We start from the raw sequence: 19,532 nt of genomic DNA, 5'->3' as shown, positions 1-19,532 counted from the left end.
ATACCAAGAGACCAAAGTGTTGGCTGAAAATTCCGATCTTGTGCTGCCGATAGGGAAAAAATCAGGTAAGAGGGTCACCAAAACCATAAAGAGTCTTCGTCTGGGGAGCATGAATATCCACTTCAAACTCAACAACTGGTCAGTAGTTGAGATATCTCACTCGGGGCCAAAGTGCTTGACCAAACAGTGGAGTGACACCTCTGTCTTTTCATATAGCACTAATGAGAACTCCTAAATGAGAACTTGTGTTACAAATCGTATCCACGGTTACTGTACATATTCAATGGCAATTCAAAACAAACACACTGTATTTATCCTTTTTTTTTTGAAGATATCATTTCAGTCAGCACGGTGATGTCTGACTCACATGGAAGTGGACTCAGTGTTTGTACACTTCGGAGTGGGTCCCTGTCTCTAGGTCCACACTCAAAGACAGGTTTGCCATGCAGTGGTGAAGACTTCTGGGGCAAACGCTTGAGCAGTGTCCTCCAGATGTCCCACATGACAGTATAAACACATTATCAGAGTGCTGCAGACAGTCATTAGTCTGTCCGCTTGTTGAGTTGTGACTGGATGGTGGGATAACAGGTGTGCCTCTGATGGACAGTTCGGTGTCTTCTTTCTTTCCATCTTCTTTATCTCCTTTAAAAGGCTGTCTCTCTCTCTCTGTCTCTCTCTCTCATTCTCTTCTTCTTTCATACCTCTGTGTGTTTATCTCTCCTCAACTTGTCTGTGTGTCCGTCTCTCATGGTCCCTCTCTCAGGTCAGAGGTCAGCCGTCATCAGGCTCAGCAGCCTCCTCTCGTGCTCTGCAGCTTTTTACAGATGAGACGAGGTGGAGAAACACAGTTTCAGGGTGTATGGGTTGGACCCATCTGAAACCACACACACACACACACACACACACACACACACACAGTTTTAGAGCCTGACTCAGACATTAGTCACGCCCTATCACAGAAATGACGGCAGAAACAGCAGGAACAGGAATGCCAAAAACAGGTATAAATGAATACATAAGGCTGAGTCAGCAGTCTGTGACAGGCTAGTTAAACTAGCTGTGTCAAAGAATATATAATTATCATATTTTTTAAGTTTTCAAATCTAAAATATTGGCAGTTTACAAAATGGTAAGGAAAAACAAGTAGAAAACCAACACCACAGAGTGATATCTAACAGTGTAACGCAGAACATTTCAAAACATTACATTTTTAAAAAATGCTACTAGGAAGTAATCAACAAGGAAACTACAAAATGTGTATTGGATATACATATATTTTACTCTCAGGTGTAAATACAGTCAAGCTGTATGAGATCTTGACAGAGCGGACAGTATATGAATGCTTGTAGGACCGGAGGGGTCTTTCAGACAGACTTACTGGGTATCCTGATCTGGTAGTGGTTGAGTACAGTAAGAACCTCCACAGCCTCCGTCTTACTGTCAAACTCCAGCAAGCCAGAGATGGTCTTCGAGGAGGCTGAGAGAGAGAGATACAGAAAGAGAGGAGTAGATAAATAAAAGCAACGGTAGAGAAGCATAGACACAGAGGGAATAATATGTAACCCTAACCTTTAAATTCATCAGTTCACACAGAGAAGTAAAGGAATCAATCTGGACTGGAGGAGAACATGTACTTTATAAACTTGAACCTAATGAAAAAGTTATACCTTGAAGTTCTACTTACGTTTGGCATCAAACATCTTGAATTTGACGAAGCCGGGCACGTCATGCTCTGTGCACAGCTGTCAAGACACACACACACACACACACACACACACACACACACACACACACACACACACACACACACAGCAGCTAAAGCACGAGTAAAGCTGCATCAGGCAAGACTTAGATATGAAACTTGAGTCATCCTAAGGCCGGATCTGGAGGTGGGTTCATCTGTCCCCGGCAAGACATTCAGACACTGCCCCCTCCCTGCATCACGACTGTTTCCAGAGCTGATTTACATATGACCTGTTTATTTGGCTTGATGAACCTGCAAGAACATGTTCTTCAGGACGATACTTAAATAATTAGGAATAATAAAGTATGTTTACCTATGTGGACATTATATATATTTTATATATTAATATCTGTTTTTCACACTTATTAAAAACCATTATGTAATATTGTGTAGTATGTACATTATAATATTCATGATGGTGCATTTCTCAAACATGTTTAATAAACTAGGTAAATAACACAGTTTTGGCATATTTGTGACCTCAACAACGTAAGAAACAATATATATTATATATTCTATATTTTGGATATTGAGAGACACACACTGACATACATATTACATATGTCATTTAATGAGATTAGTGTCAGATTTTTGGACAATTGGGGACTCTTTAATACATTCTTAACCAAGTTTTGTTTAAGAGCACTGTCAGGATTCAACAGCAATTATTCCATAATGTAAAGACAGTTAACTTTGTCTAAGAACTGTTTAAGTTGACGTTCACCTCGCCAGAGAGACAGAGGGAGGAGGGACAGGCATCCTGGACGTATTTTAAACTAAAAGGTATTTATCAGACAGATGTACCTTACCCTCAGTAAATGGTCCTGGGATACGCACGGAGGAACATTGTAGTAGTGTAGCACTGCAGATGGAGGCTGGATGATATTTTTGGAGGCCTGTCCGGCGCTGCTGAAGCGGTTGTTCCTGGTCATGGCGAAGTCCTTGTAGCTGCTGCTGCCATCCTCTAACTCAAACACCTGGCTGGGGATCACTGCATGCTGCTTAGACACACTGCACACAAACACAGTGCCGGTGTAACCTGATCTGATCAGATCTGTGCATGTCAAACCTGCTTTTTTTTTTGCATAAAAAGAGCAAAAACACTACAAGCACATCGACAACATGTCACAGACCAGGTTTGTATGCAGTCATGACATCGTTTCACATTCAAAAGCAGCATTATTCAATGTTGAGACTGAACTGTTGAGCTACTAGCCAGACGACATGACCAGGGGCCTCATTTCTCTACGGAATGTTTATACAAGCTCATACATACTGATAAGGCCATGAAAGTATTAATAATGAATACAATTTATTATAAATCCGCAGTGGGAATCGGCCTTACTGTGCATCTATGATTTTATTTAAGGGTTCAAGGGTTCGTTTAATGGTCATTTTACAACACAAGGTTGTATGGGAGGCTTCCCATGATGCACTGAGCTCCTCTCCTTCTCCATCTGTACGTGTTCTTAACCCATTAATGCATGTTACTGACTGGACATCTTCTCTCTCCCGTAGTTGAGTGCTCCCTCTGTCTCTCTCTTCCTGTTGCTTTCTGCAGGTATTTCTGCCTCCAGAGCTGTAGAGTCTGGATCTATGACTGCAAGCCACCTACTGCCCCCATGTTCCTGCTCATCACCCGCTGCTACAAATATTATTATTAGCAGGTGGCATGGCGGTGCAGTGGTTGGCACTGTTGCACAGGAGGTAGGGCGGGCGGTTCGCTCCCCCGGCTGAATATATGGGAAATTGACGATTGTTGGGCTGACGGTGGCCGGTTGCAGTAGTATTATTAAAAAAGAACCTTGTCTACTGATCATAGGGTCGATGGTTCGATCCCCACCTCCTCCCGTCCACGTGTCAAAGTGTCCTTGGGCAAGACACTGAACCCTAAGTTGCTCCTGATGGAGGCCAGCAACTTGCATGGCGACACGGTCGCTGTGTGAATGGGGTGAATGAGACCAATCCGTAAAGCGCTTTGGGAACTGTTAAGGTTGAAAAATCACTATATATGAAGACCATTTAGTCTCATTACTTTTTTTATCAATATCAATATTATTACCACTACCATTACTATTACTTTACATCTCTATGCCACTGTATGTTCTCTCTCTGGGGGCTTTCACATAAGGGACCTGGGCCTGGATCAGATCACACTTGACCCCAAAGTCCAGTTCGTTTGATTAGTGTGAACACTGTGTACCGTACCCGGGAACGGATTAGCGAACCGAAAAGGTGGTCTAGGGTACGCTTCATGTGTACTCTGGTATGTCAGGTGTGAAAACAACTGTAGCTTCCAAAACACAGCAGAAGATCGCTATTTAGAATGTGAGGCCATAACTATCCGACTGTACCGTTCGGGTAGCACCAATCTCATCCTTTGCACTGCGCGGCCATGGCTGATAAAGTAGGAAGGAAGGCGAGCAGGTTGTTCCTGACTTTGTCTCCACAGTAGCAGTAATAGTAGGCAGAGTGCTCATAGTACTCTTTTCTACACTGGAGCGACAACATGCGCGTATGTGCGTAAATGATGACACAAGTGCACTCTTCTTCTTCTTCTTGATGTGTTATGGCAGTTGCAAACAATGTTATGGCGCATTACCGCCACCAACTGCTACGGTGTGTAGATCAAGTGTGCTCAGGTACGGAGCAATGTGAAAGCTGACCAGTGGGGGCAATCATACTCAGGCACGGTACGAATCAGTCATACCTAATGTGAAAACGCCCCCACCCAGAGCCTGGTTCTGCTCGAGGTTTCTGCCTCTTAAAAGAAGTTTTTCCTTGCCACTGTATCTTCTCTCTATTCATTCAATCTAACATTGATTTAGATAGATGTGACGCATTTTGGCTCCATAATTTAGCAATATCACATTTGACTCACATTCACCTTTACAACACACATGGTGAAAGACAATGAGACCTCAGAAATAGTCAAATAATGTATATGTGTGTGTGTGTGTGTGTGTGTGTAACATCTCACCAGACGTTGAGTCTCTTGCCAAACACCTTGATGCTGTTGAGGTGTGTGATGGCTCGGTCCACAGCATACTCATCTCCCATCTCAACCAATGCGGTACCAGGAACACTCTTCATAAACTTTACCTACAACACACACACACACACACACACACACACACACACACACACACACACACACACACAGTCACAGTTAACAGCTATCTTGTGAAAGCGACATACAGCATGATCAAGCTCCACTCACCTTTTCAGAGATAATGGTTCTGTCTTAAAACAATAAGACATTCAGGTGCCCAGACGAACACTGAAACTGAACACCTCCTCCTGCACTTCCAAAGTTGATCTGACGCTAACATGAGGAAAATATTTCTTAATTTGTGTTTATCAATGAAACGAGGTGGTAATTTGCAAATTCTACAGGGTCCTTACAGAATTGAGGTGTAACAGTAATTAGATTAGAGCTCTATAGAGGTTTTATAAAATGATCATGTTCTATGGTCCAGTTCCGCGTTTCTAACCATATTGGAATGAGGATGTTACACAGCTCTACAGTGGAGTCATTCGTGTGTAAACCTGCACCCTAATCATCCAAACAGCAGTGACGGCTGTGAAGCCAACAGTTACAACAGTTGCTCTTGTTTCTATAATAGACATGGAAGAGCAAAACCTGTCAAACATGTTAAGAATACACACACCTACCTTTTCAATGTTGCCGTAAAGGCAGAAGAGGTTGAAGATGCGGGTGCAGTTCATTTTGGATGGATGGAGCCCACTCACCATGGCAACAGAGCTGGGGGCATGGCCAGAGTATGAGGAGGATGACTGGGGCAGAGGGTAGGACACCATGTCTGGAACGTCCACTGAGGTGAGCTTGTACCTGCTGTTGCCGGGCAGAGGCAGCAGGGGGCAGGGCGGACCTGAGGGGGCAGAGGCAGGTTCTCAATCCTGTTTACTGAACAGTACTGCCTGTGTCTTTGCAGTTGGTAACGTTATCAATATGGTTTGCTATGCATGCCTTCAGTCCACAAGCTGATCTGAACACACACTTTATCATCCGTAATCAAGACACTGAGAGCTTTTATATACCTTCTGCTCAAAAATCTGCACCATGCATGATCTCTGTGCAGGGTTCTGCTCCTGAGAACCCCAGGGATGATGGAGATATCTGACTGCCTGAGGGGATACAGCCTTGGACGGCTGACAAGTCGACAAGCTTGGTGGTACATTTCCTTGGTGGTACAAGGTATTGTGTGCCCGTTTGGTCATCTCAACATTGGGCTGATACGGTTAATTGGACCAAAAGACACTGATGTATAGCCGCGCATTTTTTTTTTTATTACATTCATCTTTCTGCTTAATATCTAACTTTGAGTCACCAACTCGCCTGGTTATTGTCGATTCAGGCAACTAGTAATTGGTTAAAAAAAGAAACTTCAGATACCTGATCTCATACACATAACACGTAAATAAACAAAATCATCTGATCAAATTCATATCTGTTTTCATCATTTGGAACCTGGGGTGGGGCAACTAAACTAAATGTTGAATATTCCAGTCGCTCACTATTTTTTTGTATGGAAGATTTAAAATGCCTGATTAAAAACAAATCAAACAAAGTGAAATATAAAACACAGTTATGCCTGTTTCCTTTTTATGTATGCATTTACTGCGTCATAATTCAATGCAAAAACATGTTTAAAGGAAAATAATCTGGCTTTTGTCTTTAATAATTGAATGTTGTTGTTATGACTCTTCTAACGCCCCATAGTGTGTGTGTGAGTGTGTGTGTGTGTGTGTGTGTGTTGTGAGACTGCTTAAATTAAAGAGAGAATGTAATTGGCAGGGATCAGTTTCCAAATGCTGGTGAAGATATACCTACTGCTTCACCTCTGGCCATTACACATGACTACACCTATGCTGAGTGAATGAGTATGTGTGTGTGTGTGCAAGTGTGTGTGTGTGTGTGTAGGAGAGCGTCAAGTTTCACTTCGGAGGTATGGGGACTGTAGATGAAGAAGCAGCCTTGTGTGAGGCAACGGATTCAGTTACCAATGTCATTTTAAGTGTGTGTGTGTGTGTGTGTGTGTGTGTGTGTCTTAGTCTTACCATAGCCGTTATCACTGTAGGATGATGGGTGTTCTCCTAAAATGGCCTGTCTCTGCCTGCCCTTTCCACGGTCTGAAACGCGCACACACACACACACACACACACACACACACACACACACACATTATTAGATTGTGAACAGGGCCCACAGTAATTTAGTTAAAAACAATGCGCTTCTTTCACAGATGTAGACTTTGCATTTACTACTCCTGAAGGCTCCACAGTAAAATTGAAAAAAGTATTTAATCCAGAACAAGGCCACATCAGTGTCTACTATATGAAACTTTTCTCATCCAAACAAGTCTGACTAACTACTTACAACCAGCCTGACTGTCTGACTGCTAGTGTTTCTTGACCCATTGGACCTACTCTATCTTTAGCGATGTAGATGTGTTCCCAGATCTCAGCAATCAACTTGATAGAAATGACACAAAAAACAACAGGGATAAGACCCAAGTTCGTATATCCTCCATTCGACAGCCACAAGCTTACACCACAGTAGCATAATGCCACAAGATCGTGTTTGAGGTAAACTGTGATGTTGTAGCATAATGCGGAGCGGGAGCTGTTATTAGTCGAGGCTCTATAACATGGAAACATGAACACTAAAGGACCATTCCTATAAGCAACCCAAGTAACCACCTTATTAACAGTGGCCAGATTATCGTGTAATGTGTTCCAGGGGTTTGAGCGCACAGCACAGTCAAAGGTGCACTTGTGGCCAGAAGTACAAGGTGCATTAGCGGCACAGCTGGAAATTCCTCACCCTTGAGCAACATGAAAAAATACAGGAACTTCCAGGAAATCCTTGTTTTCATGATTTTGTCTATCATGTCTACCCATCCAGGGATGGGATATGTAATCCCTCACTGTATGTTCTGGGTCAGCCCTGGGGTCTGCTCCCACTTGGACGTGAAACCTCTAGAGGGAGGCCTTCAGGAGGCATTTTAATCAGATGCCAGAACCACTTCAACTGGCTTCTTTTGAGGCAAAGGAGCAGCAGTTCTACTTGAAGTTACTTCCAGATGTCTAAGCTATTCATCCTGTCTATAAGGTTGAGCCCAGAGTAATATGTCCTTTTATGTTCTGTTGATTGGTTGGTGGTTATCTTAACTAATGAGATCATTTGTATGGCTGGTGTCCTCAGTATGAGCCCTGAGCTCCATCAAAGAGCTACCCTACCCTGCTCCCAGATGTCTGAGCTACTCACCCTGTCTCTAAGGTTGAACCCAGCCACCCTGCCAAGGAAACTGATTTCCTCCACTTCTACCCACAATGTCAGTGATTTGGTCACTACCCAAAGCTCACAACCATGGGTAAGGGTTGGTAAACTGAGATCTTTGCATTCAGGCACAGCTCTCTAATCAACACATATGGTGGCAGCTTATGTAGTGACTCGGAGCACTGGGCCCAGGTGCTCAGCCCAAGCGAATGGCCCCGCCTACCAATTACCTATACCTGCGAGAAACAAGGCCAGAGGGCTGTCACAACCACCAGTAGGGTGGACTTGGAGGTCCTGCCACTTCACACTTAGCTGCAAACCGCCCCAGTGTGTGAGGGGTCACAGGTCAATGACGCTAACATTTGCAAAAAGCTGCAATTCTAAGGCCACCATACTGGAAACAATGGCTCTGCAAATGCCATTCTCACCAAGCTAAAAGCTGGGATCTGAGACACAATAACAAACCACTCTTTTGGGCACCAATCTCTGCCATAAAGCATCCTATAAACTGTGGTTCTAATATTTTGGTTAAATAAAAAACAAACACACAATGAAACTGACCCCTGAAATATTGCCCTGACAAGAGATGGCCTTCACTCATATAATGTGCATAGCTCAAGAAAAAGATGGACTTTAAAAAGCGTGTCATTTCTGCCTCTGCGCCGTCATCTGTAATTCACAGATTAGAAATACAAAAACAAATCGAAATGGGCAGGAGGTTCTTTTCCAAAGGAGTGTGAGAAAGGGAAAGGTAGAAGGACACTCTGTAGTCCTACACACATGTTCATTTTTTTTTTGTGAGTTGTAAATATGTGAGTTGATTTCAAGTTGCATTCACTTCTATAAACCACACTCATGAGTAATGACCCCCCCCCCCCCAAAAAAAAATAAAACTTCAATACGCTCTCTATGGTAATGATGGAGGTGAGTAAATAAGAAATCATTTATTCAGAGAGTGATACAGAGGGGGGTGATGTGAACAGGGACATGAAAGAGACAGTACCTGTGAGGCATCAAGCTTTCTCTTTTTTTCTCCCTCAGCACGAAAGAACATCAACCTGCATTACATTATCATCATAATGATAAAAACATCACCATCGTCACTCACTGGCTGTCAAACACAGTGAAAGCATTACACACTGCAGTATATGTGCTACATTACATATATGCTACATACAAGCTATACACTACATTGGAGGCACATTGAAATGACACTGAGAGCCCGAGTCAGCTGATAGGAACAGAGAGATCTATCCCTCACCCCACACACACACACACACACACACACACACACACACACACACACACACACACACACACACACACACTGGTCAACAGGTCAGCAGATATGTGGCTAGAGTGCTGATGCGTTGCTGTGTGATGTCCTGAAGACAGACACACATCAACATACACAACCATGTGGAGGAGAGCTGCTACAGCAGTGAAAAATGAGAAGGCCTGGAGATAATTCAGTCAGCAGGATGTCCATCCACACTGACCTTCACACCACAGATTAGGAGCACACACACAGTCAGCGCACATGCTTCTGTGCTATGTTCAGGGGACCTGGTTAATCACAGAGGCAGCCGAGCTGAGCTACTGCGTGCATCAGCGAGTTGATGACACCAAGACCAGCGTCTTCATTTGATCTTCACTGCAATGAACACAACTGACTGAGACGAAACACACAGTCATTAAATGTTTCATCTCCTCAATTATGCAGTCATAACGTTTTATAAAGATACAAATTGGACACAGAGAGTGGTACTGCATTTCCAGGTTATTTGAGCTGCTTCTGAACAACATCACAGAATTCAAAATCTAGACCATGAGCCGTCACTCCTCCTTGAATATGGGGAGTCCTTGAGTTTCGGAGATATTCAGGAATGTTAAATATGCAAAGAAGACTTTTGTATGTGTACCAATGACTGATGTGACACAAATAACTAGATATGAGTACAAATATGTCACCATCTCTAACAGCACAGGAAAATGCTAGGAACGCCAAGGTCCTGCAGGAGGAGGTAGGAAATAAATGACAACAACAAAGAAGTCATACAAGCAGAATGCAGATGTAAATGCGACCCCCATGTTGTCGCTGGATGAGGTTGCATTTCTGCTTGTTCAGTCCACCTCAGATCCCAAACACAAACACAAAAAGCTATCATCTCCCATGTCTGAGAGGCAACCACTCAGACATCTCCAAAGCCACAAAACAAAAACCCTTCAGTTACGTTGACTTCAACCTCTTTCACTTTGATATGTTTGTTAACTTAACGGCTGATTCTTACCAACACTCACTGGCTGTAGAGAGTAATACGTCCTAAATCTTCCAACACAGCAAGGATCTAATAGTAACTGACCTTCTCTGCTTTACACTGGTGAGATGTTCCACACTGATCCCACATTTATACGATGAGAATAATTTGTATAGCTGGTGTCCTCAGTATGAGCCCTGAGCTCCATCAAAGACCTGCCTGGGTCAGAACTGGTGTCTAGTTTCAAAGGCCAGGACTGAAATAATCGGAGATCAGTCTTAACTTTATCAAGACAAGCTAAATATTTACTTGGTCTTTCCACCACATTAATACAACTTTCAATTTGCACTCTCTGTCTGCTGCTTCATCACTGACAGTAGCCATTGCTTTGTTAGCCAAACACCACCACACTTACAACTTCCTGTCGACTTAAGTTTTGTATCATTTGCAATCTAATTCTGACATGTTTTTCAGTCTGTAATGGGTTCACACTGGAAACGCGTAGTGCAGACAAAACTAAGTACGTGAAAAGGCCAGTAGAGCGTGCAGACTAAAATCAGTGATTGTGGTGCTGGCAGCTGACAGTGACAGAAAGACAGAAAAGTAATGACAAAGAAAGAAACAAACCCTGGCTCACTATTTGTGATGTTTTCAAAGATCTAATGCATCCTCACTGCCACTACTTTTTTTACTTTTATAGTTACTATGTTTTGAGAATCACGTGACCTCCCACAATGAGTGTTTAATGAACCACGAAATCAAAGCAAATCCCTCTCTAAGACCACAACCCCTGGAGGTTTGATTCATTACCAGCTGGAGTCAGCAGCTGCTCCATGAAGGTTATTACTACCAGCACAACAGAGAAGAACCAAATCTACAGCAAGCTACAGTCACTTTGCACCCCAGTAGACCCAAGCGGACCTGCTGTGCCTATAGACTGGTATCTGACTGCAGGACAGCGTTTATATGACTGACTAAAGCTTCTTCTCTGTCCTCAGTCGTGACCTTGTGAAAGCTGATCTGAAGCATGAGCCTTACAATGCCTCAACACACACACACACACACACACACACACACACTGTGGATAATGTTGGCTTAATGTCAATGACATGACAAGAGATAGTAGGACAGGAGACGGAGAAAAGGGGAGGAGAAGAGTAATAGAGAGGAGAGGGTGACAAAAAAGGGAAGGAGAAGGGAAGGAAGCTGTGGAGGGCAAAGGGAGGACAAAATGGATGTGAGCTGAACAGCAAACAGAAAAAAAGAGAAGGAAGGAATAAGTGAAAGAGGAAGGATGTGGATGGAGGAAAGAGGATAAACAGATTGTTGAGGAGCAGGAGGGAGAAGTGGGGGGGGGGGGGTATGTCGGAGGAAAGACGAGAAGGAAGTGACAGGAGGAAGAGGAGGATTAGCAGAAACAAGACGACAAGAGTGTAAAAGATGAAGAGGTAGCAGCATGCATGAGAGGGTTAGCACAGAGGTGGAGGGAAAGGTGGATGAGCTGAGAGGAGAAGAGGGACATGGCGGGGTGAAAGCTATTACCAAAGAGATGAGACCTGTTATTTGATCCTCTACACTGTGAGTAAGTTAGCACGAACATCTTAGACAACAGTATAAAAACATGAAATATTACAAGCCTCATAAAATACTTAATACATAGTATCTTTTAGAAGGGCTGTCCATTATACAACTGTGTTCATCCCTTTACTATAAACTACATTTCTGACTCTTTGGCTGTGTCCCTATTCTCTTTCAGATATTTTCTAAATTCTTAGTACCAAATGTAGTGCCTTTATAAAATCTTATAATAGAGTGCTGCAGGAATGAGTCCTAAAACCCGGAAATGAGCTCGCATTTTTACACTTCCTGTTCCCTCGTCTGGAGGTCAATGGGTTATTTGAATGGGTTTTTGGTTAGATGCCTGAAATAAGGTCTGTGGTTAACACAAGCTTAAGAGTTTTCAATCTTTTGTTCTATGACATAAAATACGTCAGTAGATACCCTCACTCGTGAATTTTGAAGCTTTTACGTGTCTTAAAAAAGGTGGTTGCTAACAAGCGGCTAAATGAGACTACAGAGATTGTCGGGGACATTAAACACGGAAAGTCATCTACTCACTAGTCCGCCTTTACAGCCTCGTTGTCTTAATACACTATATCTATCTGTCTATATATCTATATCTATCTAAATTGTCTTAAAAGTTGAGCTTAGTGGTGGTGACGAAGTAATGCGACCGTGGTGTAGTTCCTTTATAGCCTAACGTTAGCTTTTTACTTCTGGTGATTCCATTTACGCTTCAAAAATCCTAGAAGTGGTGTGTCAAAAGTATCATAAACTTTATCTTCTGCAATAATCCAAAATCCCATGGAAAAATCCCATTGAGCCATTTTCCTCTGACGTCACGCTCAGTGTTTCAGGTTTTAAGTCGTATGATTGTAGGCAATCTGACAAATCGTTATCGTTTCACTGCTTCCCATTTGATCAGCCACTGAAAAGACAATAGATAAGTGAAAAACCTGGAGGGACATTGGGCCATATTTCAAGGTAAACAACATATTTAAATGGTAATGAAAGCTAGGAAGTGGTTGATGTGCCTCTGTTGTTTTACCTTGAACCTTCCTTACGTTTATACGACTTGCAACCTGGATCACAGCAGTACGGCATGATAACAGCATTCGAGCTTCCTACCCTGAGCGTGACGTCAGAGGAAAATGGTATATAGATGGAATATGGTGTACGGAAGGGAAAATTCTGACAACAACGTACTGCTTAACAACTTTAAGATAAGATAGATCTTTATTTATCCCGATGGAAACTGTTGTGCAGCAGTTGCAGCACAAAGTAGAAAGGAGTGCAAACATATAGAGTGTGGGGGGGGGGAGGAAATGAAGGAAAGGAATAACTGAACAACAGGTCTACACACAAATTTGAACAAAACATCTGAGAAATGTTTCAGTTCATCCTTAAAAAGTGATGGTCTAAGATGGGATATTAACTAAGGATTTGCAGACACCGTTTCAAACAGCCACATTTGTGTTTGTCCTCACTGAAATAAAACCGCACCAGGTTTGTGCAAGTATAATGGAAAAGAAGCAGAGTGAGAGAGACTAGCCGAACAGCGAGAGAGAGAGAGAGAAAAGGTGCCTGATGAGAATGTCTTTGTAGTTCAGACAATGAAAACGTTTCAGTAACGGGAGTAAAGATCATAAGGCCACTCTTCAGCATCACCAGACAAGACTAAAGGGCAGCAGGAGAAGCCTGTTACTGTTTTACACGACTGCTTGAACATGTATTGTTCCTGAAGTCTAGTCTAGTGATCACAACATTGGGGGGGGGGGGGGTCCTGATCCTTTTATTAAATAGTATCAGGCTATTGGTTGGGGGTTTGATCCCCGGCTCCCCCCCGTCATGTCGAAGTGTCCTTGAGCAAGACACTGAACCCTAAGCTGCTCCCGATGGAGACCAGCACCTTGCATGGCAGCTCGGTCGCCATCGCTGTGTGAATGTGTGAGTGAATGGACGAATGAGACTTCGCTGTAAAGCGCTTTGGGAACCATGAAGGTTGAAAAGCGCTATATAAGTGAGATCATTTACCATTTACCTTCCCCCCTCCTTTCTGTCTGTGATGAGCTTTCATTTTACAGTGTGATTCCCACAACAGCTTAAAAGATAATGTTCAGTCAGGACTTGGTCCCGTCTGTGTCCTTGCAATGTGCCTCCATTGAAAACATATAACACAGTAGATACGCATTTATTTAGTGAATATTTCATCTATAAATAGAGTTGGGATCAGTTCACAGTGCTATCAATCATTTCATGAATCATTGTGAAACTGCATTTGTCTGCATTAGTGAGTCCGACAGGCTCCAGTGTTCATCATAGACCCTGCAATATCCCATCCCTAAATGTTCCCTGTGAAGCCTTCTGTTGTGTTTTGTTTATCTCGTGCACGAGGACGCACATGCACAGTCCTACTACTGGCTTCACACTATTTTGGTGATAGATATAGTGCTCTGGACCAGAGTTGGTTAGAAACATGGACAGTGTCATCACCGTCCTTGACATCGCCGCTAGCGAGAGACAAGAATGTGAAAGAGAAAAGTGCAGCAGTTTTTAATAGTTTGACTACAAAGAACCTTCCGATGTCACATATATTTTCATTCATGTTTGTCTGTAAGTTCATCTGATTTCCTGAATTGATTGAATGAAGAATGAACTGACCCCCAAACATTGATCTCATCACACAGTTTCAGACTCTTCAGAAAGAATCCTCAGTTACACACCAGATAAAGTACAAAGAATGCAGCATTTATAGCAGTTCACTGTACACAGGACCGTGCATAGATTACACTGATTGGTCATATTACAGTAGGTTGTTTGGCTTAGTTATAAACAAGACACGATACATTCCAATGAGTCTCAACGCACATCCACGCACTTGTCTGAATGTACAGCTAGAGTAATGAGGGGATTCAGATTAGGGGTGTCACGATATATACTGGTTTTCACCATTATAACGTATAAATAATAGCATTGCGTCAATTTAGTCAAACAGTACAGTTACTTTTCAAACTTGCTTGAATTTGTGTTTTATTTTTCTCAAACATCGATCCGTCACGCATCACTGAAGGTGAGTGTGGACCCAGAGGAAACATCTGACCTCACTAACCATCCTCTGCAGCCAGCACCCTGCTGCACTCCAGCTGAAAATCAGCTTTTCTTTCTCATATTGCATCCAACAACCTGGTGTTACATTAGTTTAGCAGAACGGCCTTCCATAAAATATCAGAGTGATAAACAAACGAAAAAAACAAGAGGGAGTCAAGTCAGATCAGGTGAAATTGTATTTTTGCACTGATGTAGCCATGCTTTAAAGATTATTGTTTAATTCAATGTTACATGTTTTCTGTCTAAGGACCATGGTTGGACTGCTGTGTTTTTTTCAATAAATCCAATCAAATAACATCATTGTACTGTATTATTTTGTACCGAATAGCAAAGCTGCAGTTTCTTTGTCGTTGACAGGGTGGCTCACACACTTCTTTTATTCCGCAGGTTTTCTGTGGTTTGTTCTCTGTTTGCACAAAAGAGGATGTCCTTTTGAATTTGGCGATGAAATGGTCAATGAAAAGTTAAGTAACAATTGTTGTGGTTCTTGGTTCTTAATATTATCATGTTATTTATAGTACAGTGTTATCATTATTGTGATTTGTTGTGCCGCAATAAAGGCCTAATGAGAATCGTGACAGCCCTAATTCAGATGGAGTAAAAAAAGACTTTTATACTATAGACTCGCATAGCCAGACTTCTGACTATCGGCATGTTCAGTCTGGTCCACAATGCTGAGCGTTTAACCAGAAACATCTTTTTTTTTTTTTTCTTAAATCAGATTTTGCAGTGGAAACAAATAAGAAAAAGGCAGTTTAGGGAATACAGTACATTTTCACTTGTTTGCTGGAAGACCCGCATGATCGTCATTAAAGAACCAGTGAGAGTAAAATCTAGACCAGTGCTTCCCAACATTTTTCTTGTGGGACCCCTATTTTACCATTGTATATACATTGGACGACCCCCCCCCCCCCCCCCCCCAACCCAAATAGGGAAACTAAATACCTGCCTCAGTTTGTGTAAAACTAGCAATTTGTATAAAATTTCCTGTGGATATTGCAATGTATCAGACAATTTTTCTTTATATTTTTATGAACACAATTCTATGTCAGTTTTATGATTCTCTTTTAATTTCACTATCATACATACGTTTTAATAGTCCAAGCTGTCTGGCTTTATAATAAATAAGTAAAGATATAAACTTCCAAAATAACCTTTACATTGAGTTATCTTCTTCACAGATTTTAATTAAATGCATGTATATTATATTCTATAAACATAAAAATTCTTAAAATCAAGGGGGGTGGTGATCTTAAAATCAATCACCAACCCCTGTAGAGATTTGGCGACCCCTGATGGGGGTCGGGACCCCCAGGTTGGGAACCACTGATCTAGACTCTAGAGGCTCTGAAGAGCTCAACACACTGTGTGGACCAGACATCAGGCCATGCGAGACTCCTTCTCCAGACAGAAGAGAACATTAAAAACTAGATAGGAGGAGGTGCTACTGGAGTCCTGCAGACAGAGGAGGGGCTGAGGCCTCCTGGGCATGTTGAAGCAGCAGCTGCATGGTGGTCAGCAGGAGTGAGATCCATCTCTGTTTCTCCCTCTCTCTCTCTTTTTGCTGGGTTGCAGAAGGTGAAGATGGAAGAAAGCTGCTGTGCATGGTCAGCCTGACGTCCATCTCTCTCTCTCCCTCAATGTTTCTCTCTCGCTCCTCATGGTAAGCAGGGGTGCAGGCTTGTGAGAGGCCGGTGATTGGCTGGTGTGAGAGTGTTTTGATTGGAGATGGAGAGACGGGAGGCGGAGGAGTCTCGGTGTGATGGAGGTCTACGGTCCAAACTGTTTATGACTACAATCTTAATCCACAGTTGGAGACTGACCCATAATGACTGAAGATCTGGACTCAGTTTTGCAAATTACTGCGAAAACTAGACCGCTTTCATCTATCGGTGTAACGTGAATCAAGGCTGGCTGCAGTGGAGGGAAATGTGCCACTGCAGAGAATTCAGACTAAAAACAGAGTCCTACCTTCCACATCACAGGATCTCCCATATTGTAAATAATAGGGTCATCCCAAAAGCTCCAGTGGTCATAGTCTGACTTTAGAGTAATAAGAAATAGAGACAAAAGAGAAAGAGAGAAAGAAGGAGATGGTGTATGTCTTACCTCGTCTGACCAGGTATGGTTTAGTGTAGTCCCAGCTCTCGTTGTCGTTCTTAATCACGTTCAGACGCGTTGGCTGTTCACACAAAGATGAAAAAATGAATCAGGATCCACTCAAATGTATCACAGTTAGATCTGCTCACTGTATATATAAAGAACATCATCTCTGCCACTCCACATTGTACGGTACTATTTTATGCAGATGACACAATTTCATACGTAACAGGCTCTTCTCTAAATGTTGACATTGCAAACCTACATTTCAAATCTCTGTCAATCAGCATGCGCTCGTCTGTTGAAAAAAGCAAAAACAAAAAAAAAGGTACACTGTTTTCAAGAAAATAGAAGAGAATCCTGCCCAAAGCCCATACCCTAACCCTCCAGGATACTCAAACTGACATTTTTGAATGCTATATGTAGTATGATAGGAGTCTGGCTAGATAACAGAGCCATGTGGAACACCTGACTGACTTTCACATGCAAATTGAATGTCAAAAACACATGCACATTTCTGCACAGAAACATCAATCTACCATTCCACCTGCACTTGATTATGTTGATATTGTATATACAATAGTTAACTCGTGTTTTTCTGCCACTTTGTTGTTGCATGAATGCCGCAAAGTGTAAGCGAGGCTCTCTAGGGCAGAAGAGCGTCAGAATGGAACCGCCAGTCTGATTCCCAATATGGCCGCGTCATCTCAGACTGTAAATTAGCATTTACAGTATATTTATTATTTAAGATTTAAGATTATTTAACCTTATCCAAGGGGTTGCATTAACTTAATCATAATCACATGAGAGAGAGAGAGAGAGAGAGAGAGAGAGAGAGAGAGAGAGAGAAGGCTGCACAGGTAAAAGACCTTTTGAAGAATTATTTTTTAGACCTGAGCTTCAGATTCTGATTTATTTATTTTTTTTTAATAGCCAATAATTGTGAAATTGTCAAAACGTGGCCCTTATTAAACTTCCATCAAGACTGACAAACTGTGAAATGTTCCAGAAACAGTTTGAAGCAACAACCTACACTTGTTTTTGTGTGTATGATGGTGCATGATGACTGACGGATGTGTTCAGTGTTCGAATTACACTGTAGCTTTTAGGGGTCCCTTTCCTTTCAAATAAGCATTTAATTGAAGTTCAATGGTACCAATTTAATCAATTTGTCACTAGTTATTATGATAATGATTTGGCATTAAATGTAATACATCAAGTTATTTCTTTTCTTATGCAAAAACAACAAAAAACAACAACATGTATCCTCAAACTGCCAAGTGCAAGCCCTATAATTGCTACTTGTAGTAGACCTTTTTGGTGGTAAATTGGTCAAACATGAACACTGGCTGCTACAACTTGTGTACACCATAATTAATTTACACAGGCTCTGGCTGTTACTACTTTTTAATTATTTTGCCTTCGTTATATAGTGGCAGTGGAGAGATGGGGGATGACATGCAACAAAAGGTCTCACCTAGATTCTTAAACTCAACTAGTATCAATAGTAACACCAGAGGTGGACATTTCTTGGCATGTTTATTGATATTAAAAACAAAACGATACGTAGCAGGAATTCCCCATGAGCGAGATGGAGATAGAGTGTGTGCAAGCAAGAGAACATGAGCAAACAAAACTTAATTTGCTAATTGATCCATCGTGGCTGCATATTTGGAAGCAGAAATGAAAAACATCGGCAACACTCAGCAGATTGTCTACTTTAGGGGCAGCCCCAGTTTTTGGTCTCCTTTTTCACCCTCTGCATCTCCTTTACATTCATTCGATACATACGCTGTGTTGCCGTTTCCTCATGTAAAAATTACGTCTCAAACAACACCATTGGTTTTTTATCTGCTATCGCACCAATTAGCCTATAGAGTGTTGCATATTTCTGTAGGCCAACCCAGAAGTTAGCAATCATAACAATACAACTGAAAACCTGAAACACAGCAGTACATGATAACAGCATTTGAGCCTCCCAACCTGAGCGTGATGTCAGAGGAAAATGGCCGCTGTGTGAATATGGTATTGCATTGATTTTTTTAGGCAAACCCAAAAGTTAGCATCGCCCTGGTTCCCTCGACAAAAAGCAAGTGGGATTCTCCCATGGGATTTTGGATTATTGCAGAAAATAAGCTCTGTGGCAAACAAACGTTTATGATACTTACACGTTTTGTTCAGCAAGATAAGCTTCACTAATGAACACCACTTTTATGATTTTTGAAGTGTAAATGGAATCACCAGAAGTAAAAAGCTAATGTTAGGCTATAAAGGAAGTCCACCACGGTCGCATTACTTCAACGTCACCACCACTGAGCTTAACTTTTAAGAGAATATAGATAGATATAGAGTATAAACACAACAAGGCTGTAAAGGCGGACTAGTGAGTAAATTACTTTCCGTGTTCGGCATGAAGACGTTAATGTCCGCGACAACCTCTGTAGTCTCATTTAGCCAC

General features: G+C 42.1%; 1 protein-coding gene across 1 annotated transcript in view; it reads right to left on the bottom strand.

Moving 5' to 3' along the window:
• Positions 1-739: 739 nt before the first annotated feature.
• Positions 740-19,532, bottom strand: part of LOC139294077 (heterogeneous nuclear ribonucleoprotein L-like) — a 44,379-nt gene continuing 25,586 nt past the window's right edge. The window contains exons 7-14 of the mRNA XM_070915856.1: positions 17,084-17,156; positions 6,827-6,898; positions 5,420-5,637; positions 4,725-4,846; positions 2,554-2,755; positions 1,685-1,742; positions 1,379-1,477; positions 740-874 (exon numbers count right to left, since the gene is read on the bottom strand). Coding sequence (XP_070771957.1) covers positions 819-874; positions 1,379-1,477; positions 1,685-1,742; positions 2,554-2,755; positions 4,725-4,846; positions 5,420-5,637; positions 6,827-6,898; positions 17,084-17,156 — 900 coding nt within the window. The 3' untranslated portion in view covers positions 740-818. The remainder of the gene's footprint in view (positions 875-1,378; positions 1,478-1,684; positions 1,743-2,553; positions 2,756-4,724; positions 4,847-5,419; positions 5,638-6,826; positions 6,899-17,083; positions 17,157-19,532) is intronic.

This window comes from Enoplosus armatus, chromosome 12 (genome assembly GCF_043641665.1).
Source record: "Enoplosus armatus isolate fEnoArm2 chromosome 12, fEnoArm2.hap1, whole genome shotgun sequence".
NCBI classification, from domain to species: Eukaryota; Metazoa; Chordata; class Actinopteri; order Centrarchiformes; family Enoplosidae; genus Enoplosus; species Enoplosus armatus.
The sequence above is the reverse complement of the archived record's forward strand: the minus strand, read 5'-3'. Positions and strand labels throughout refer to the sequence as shown.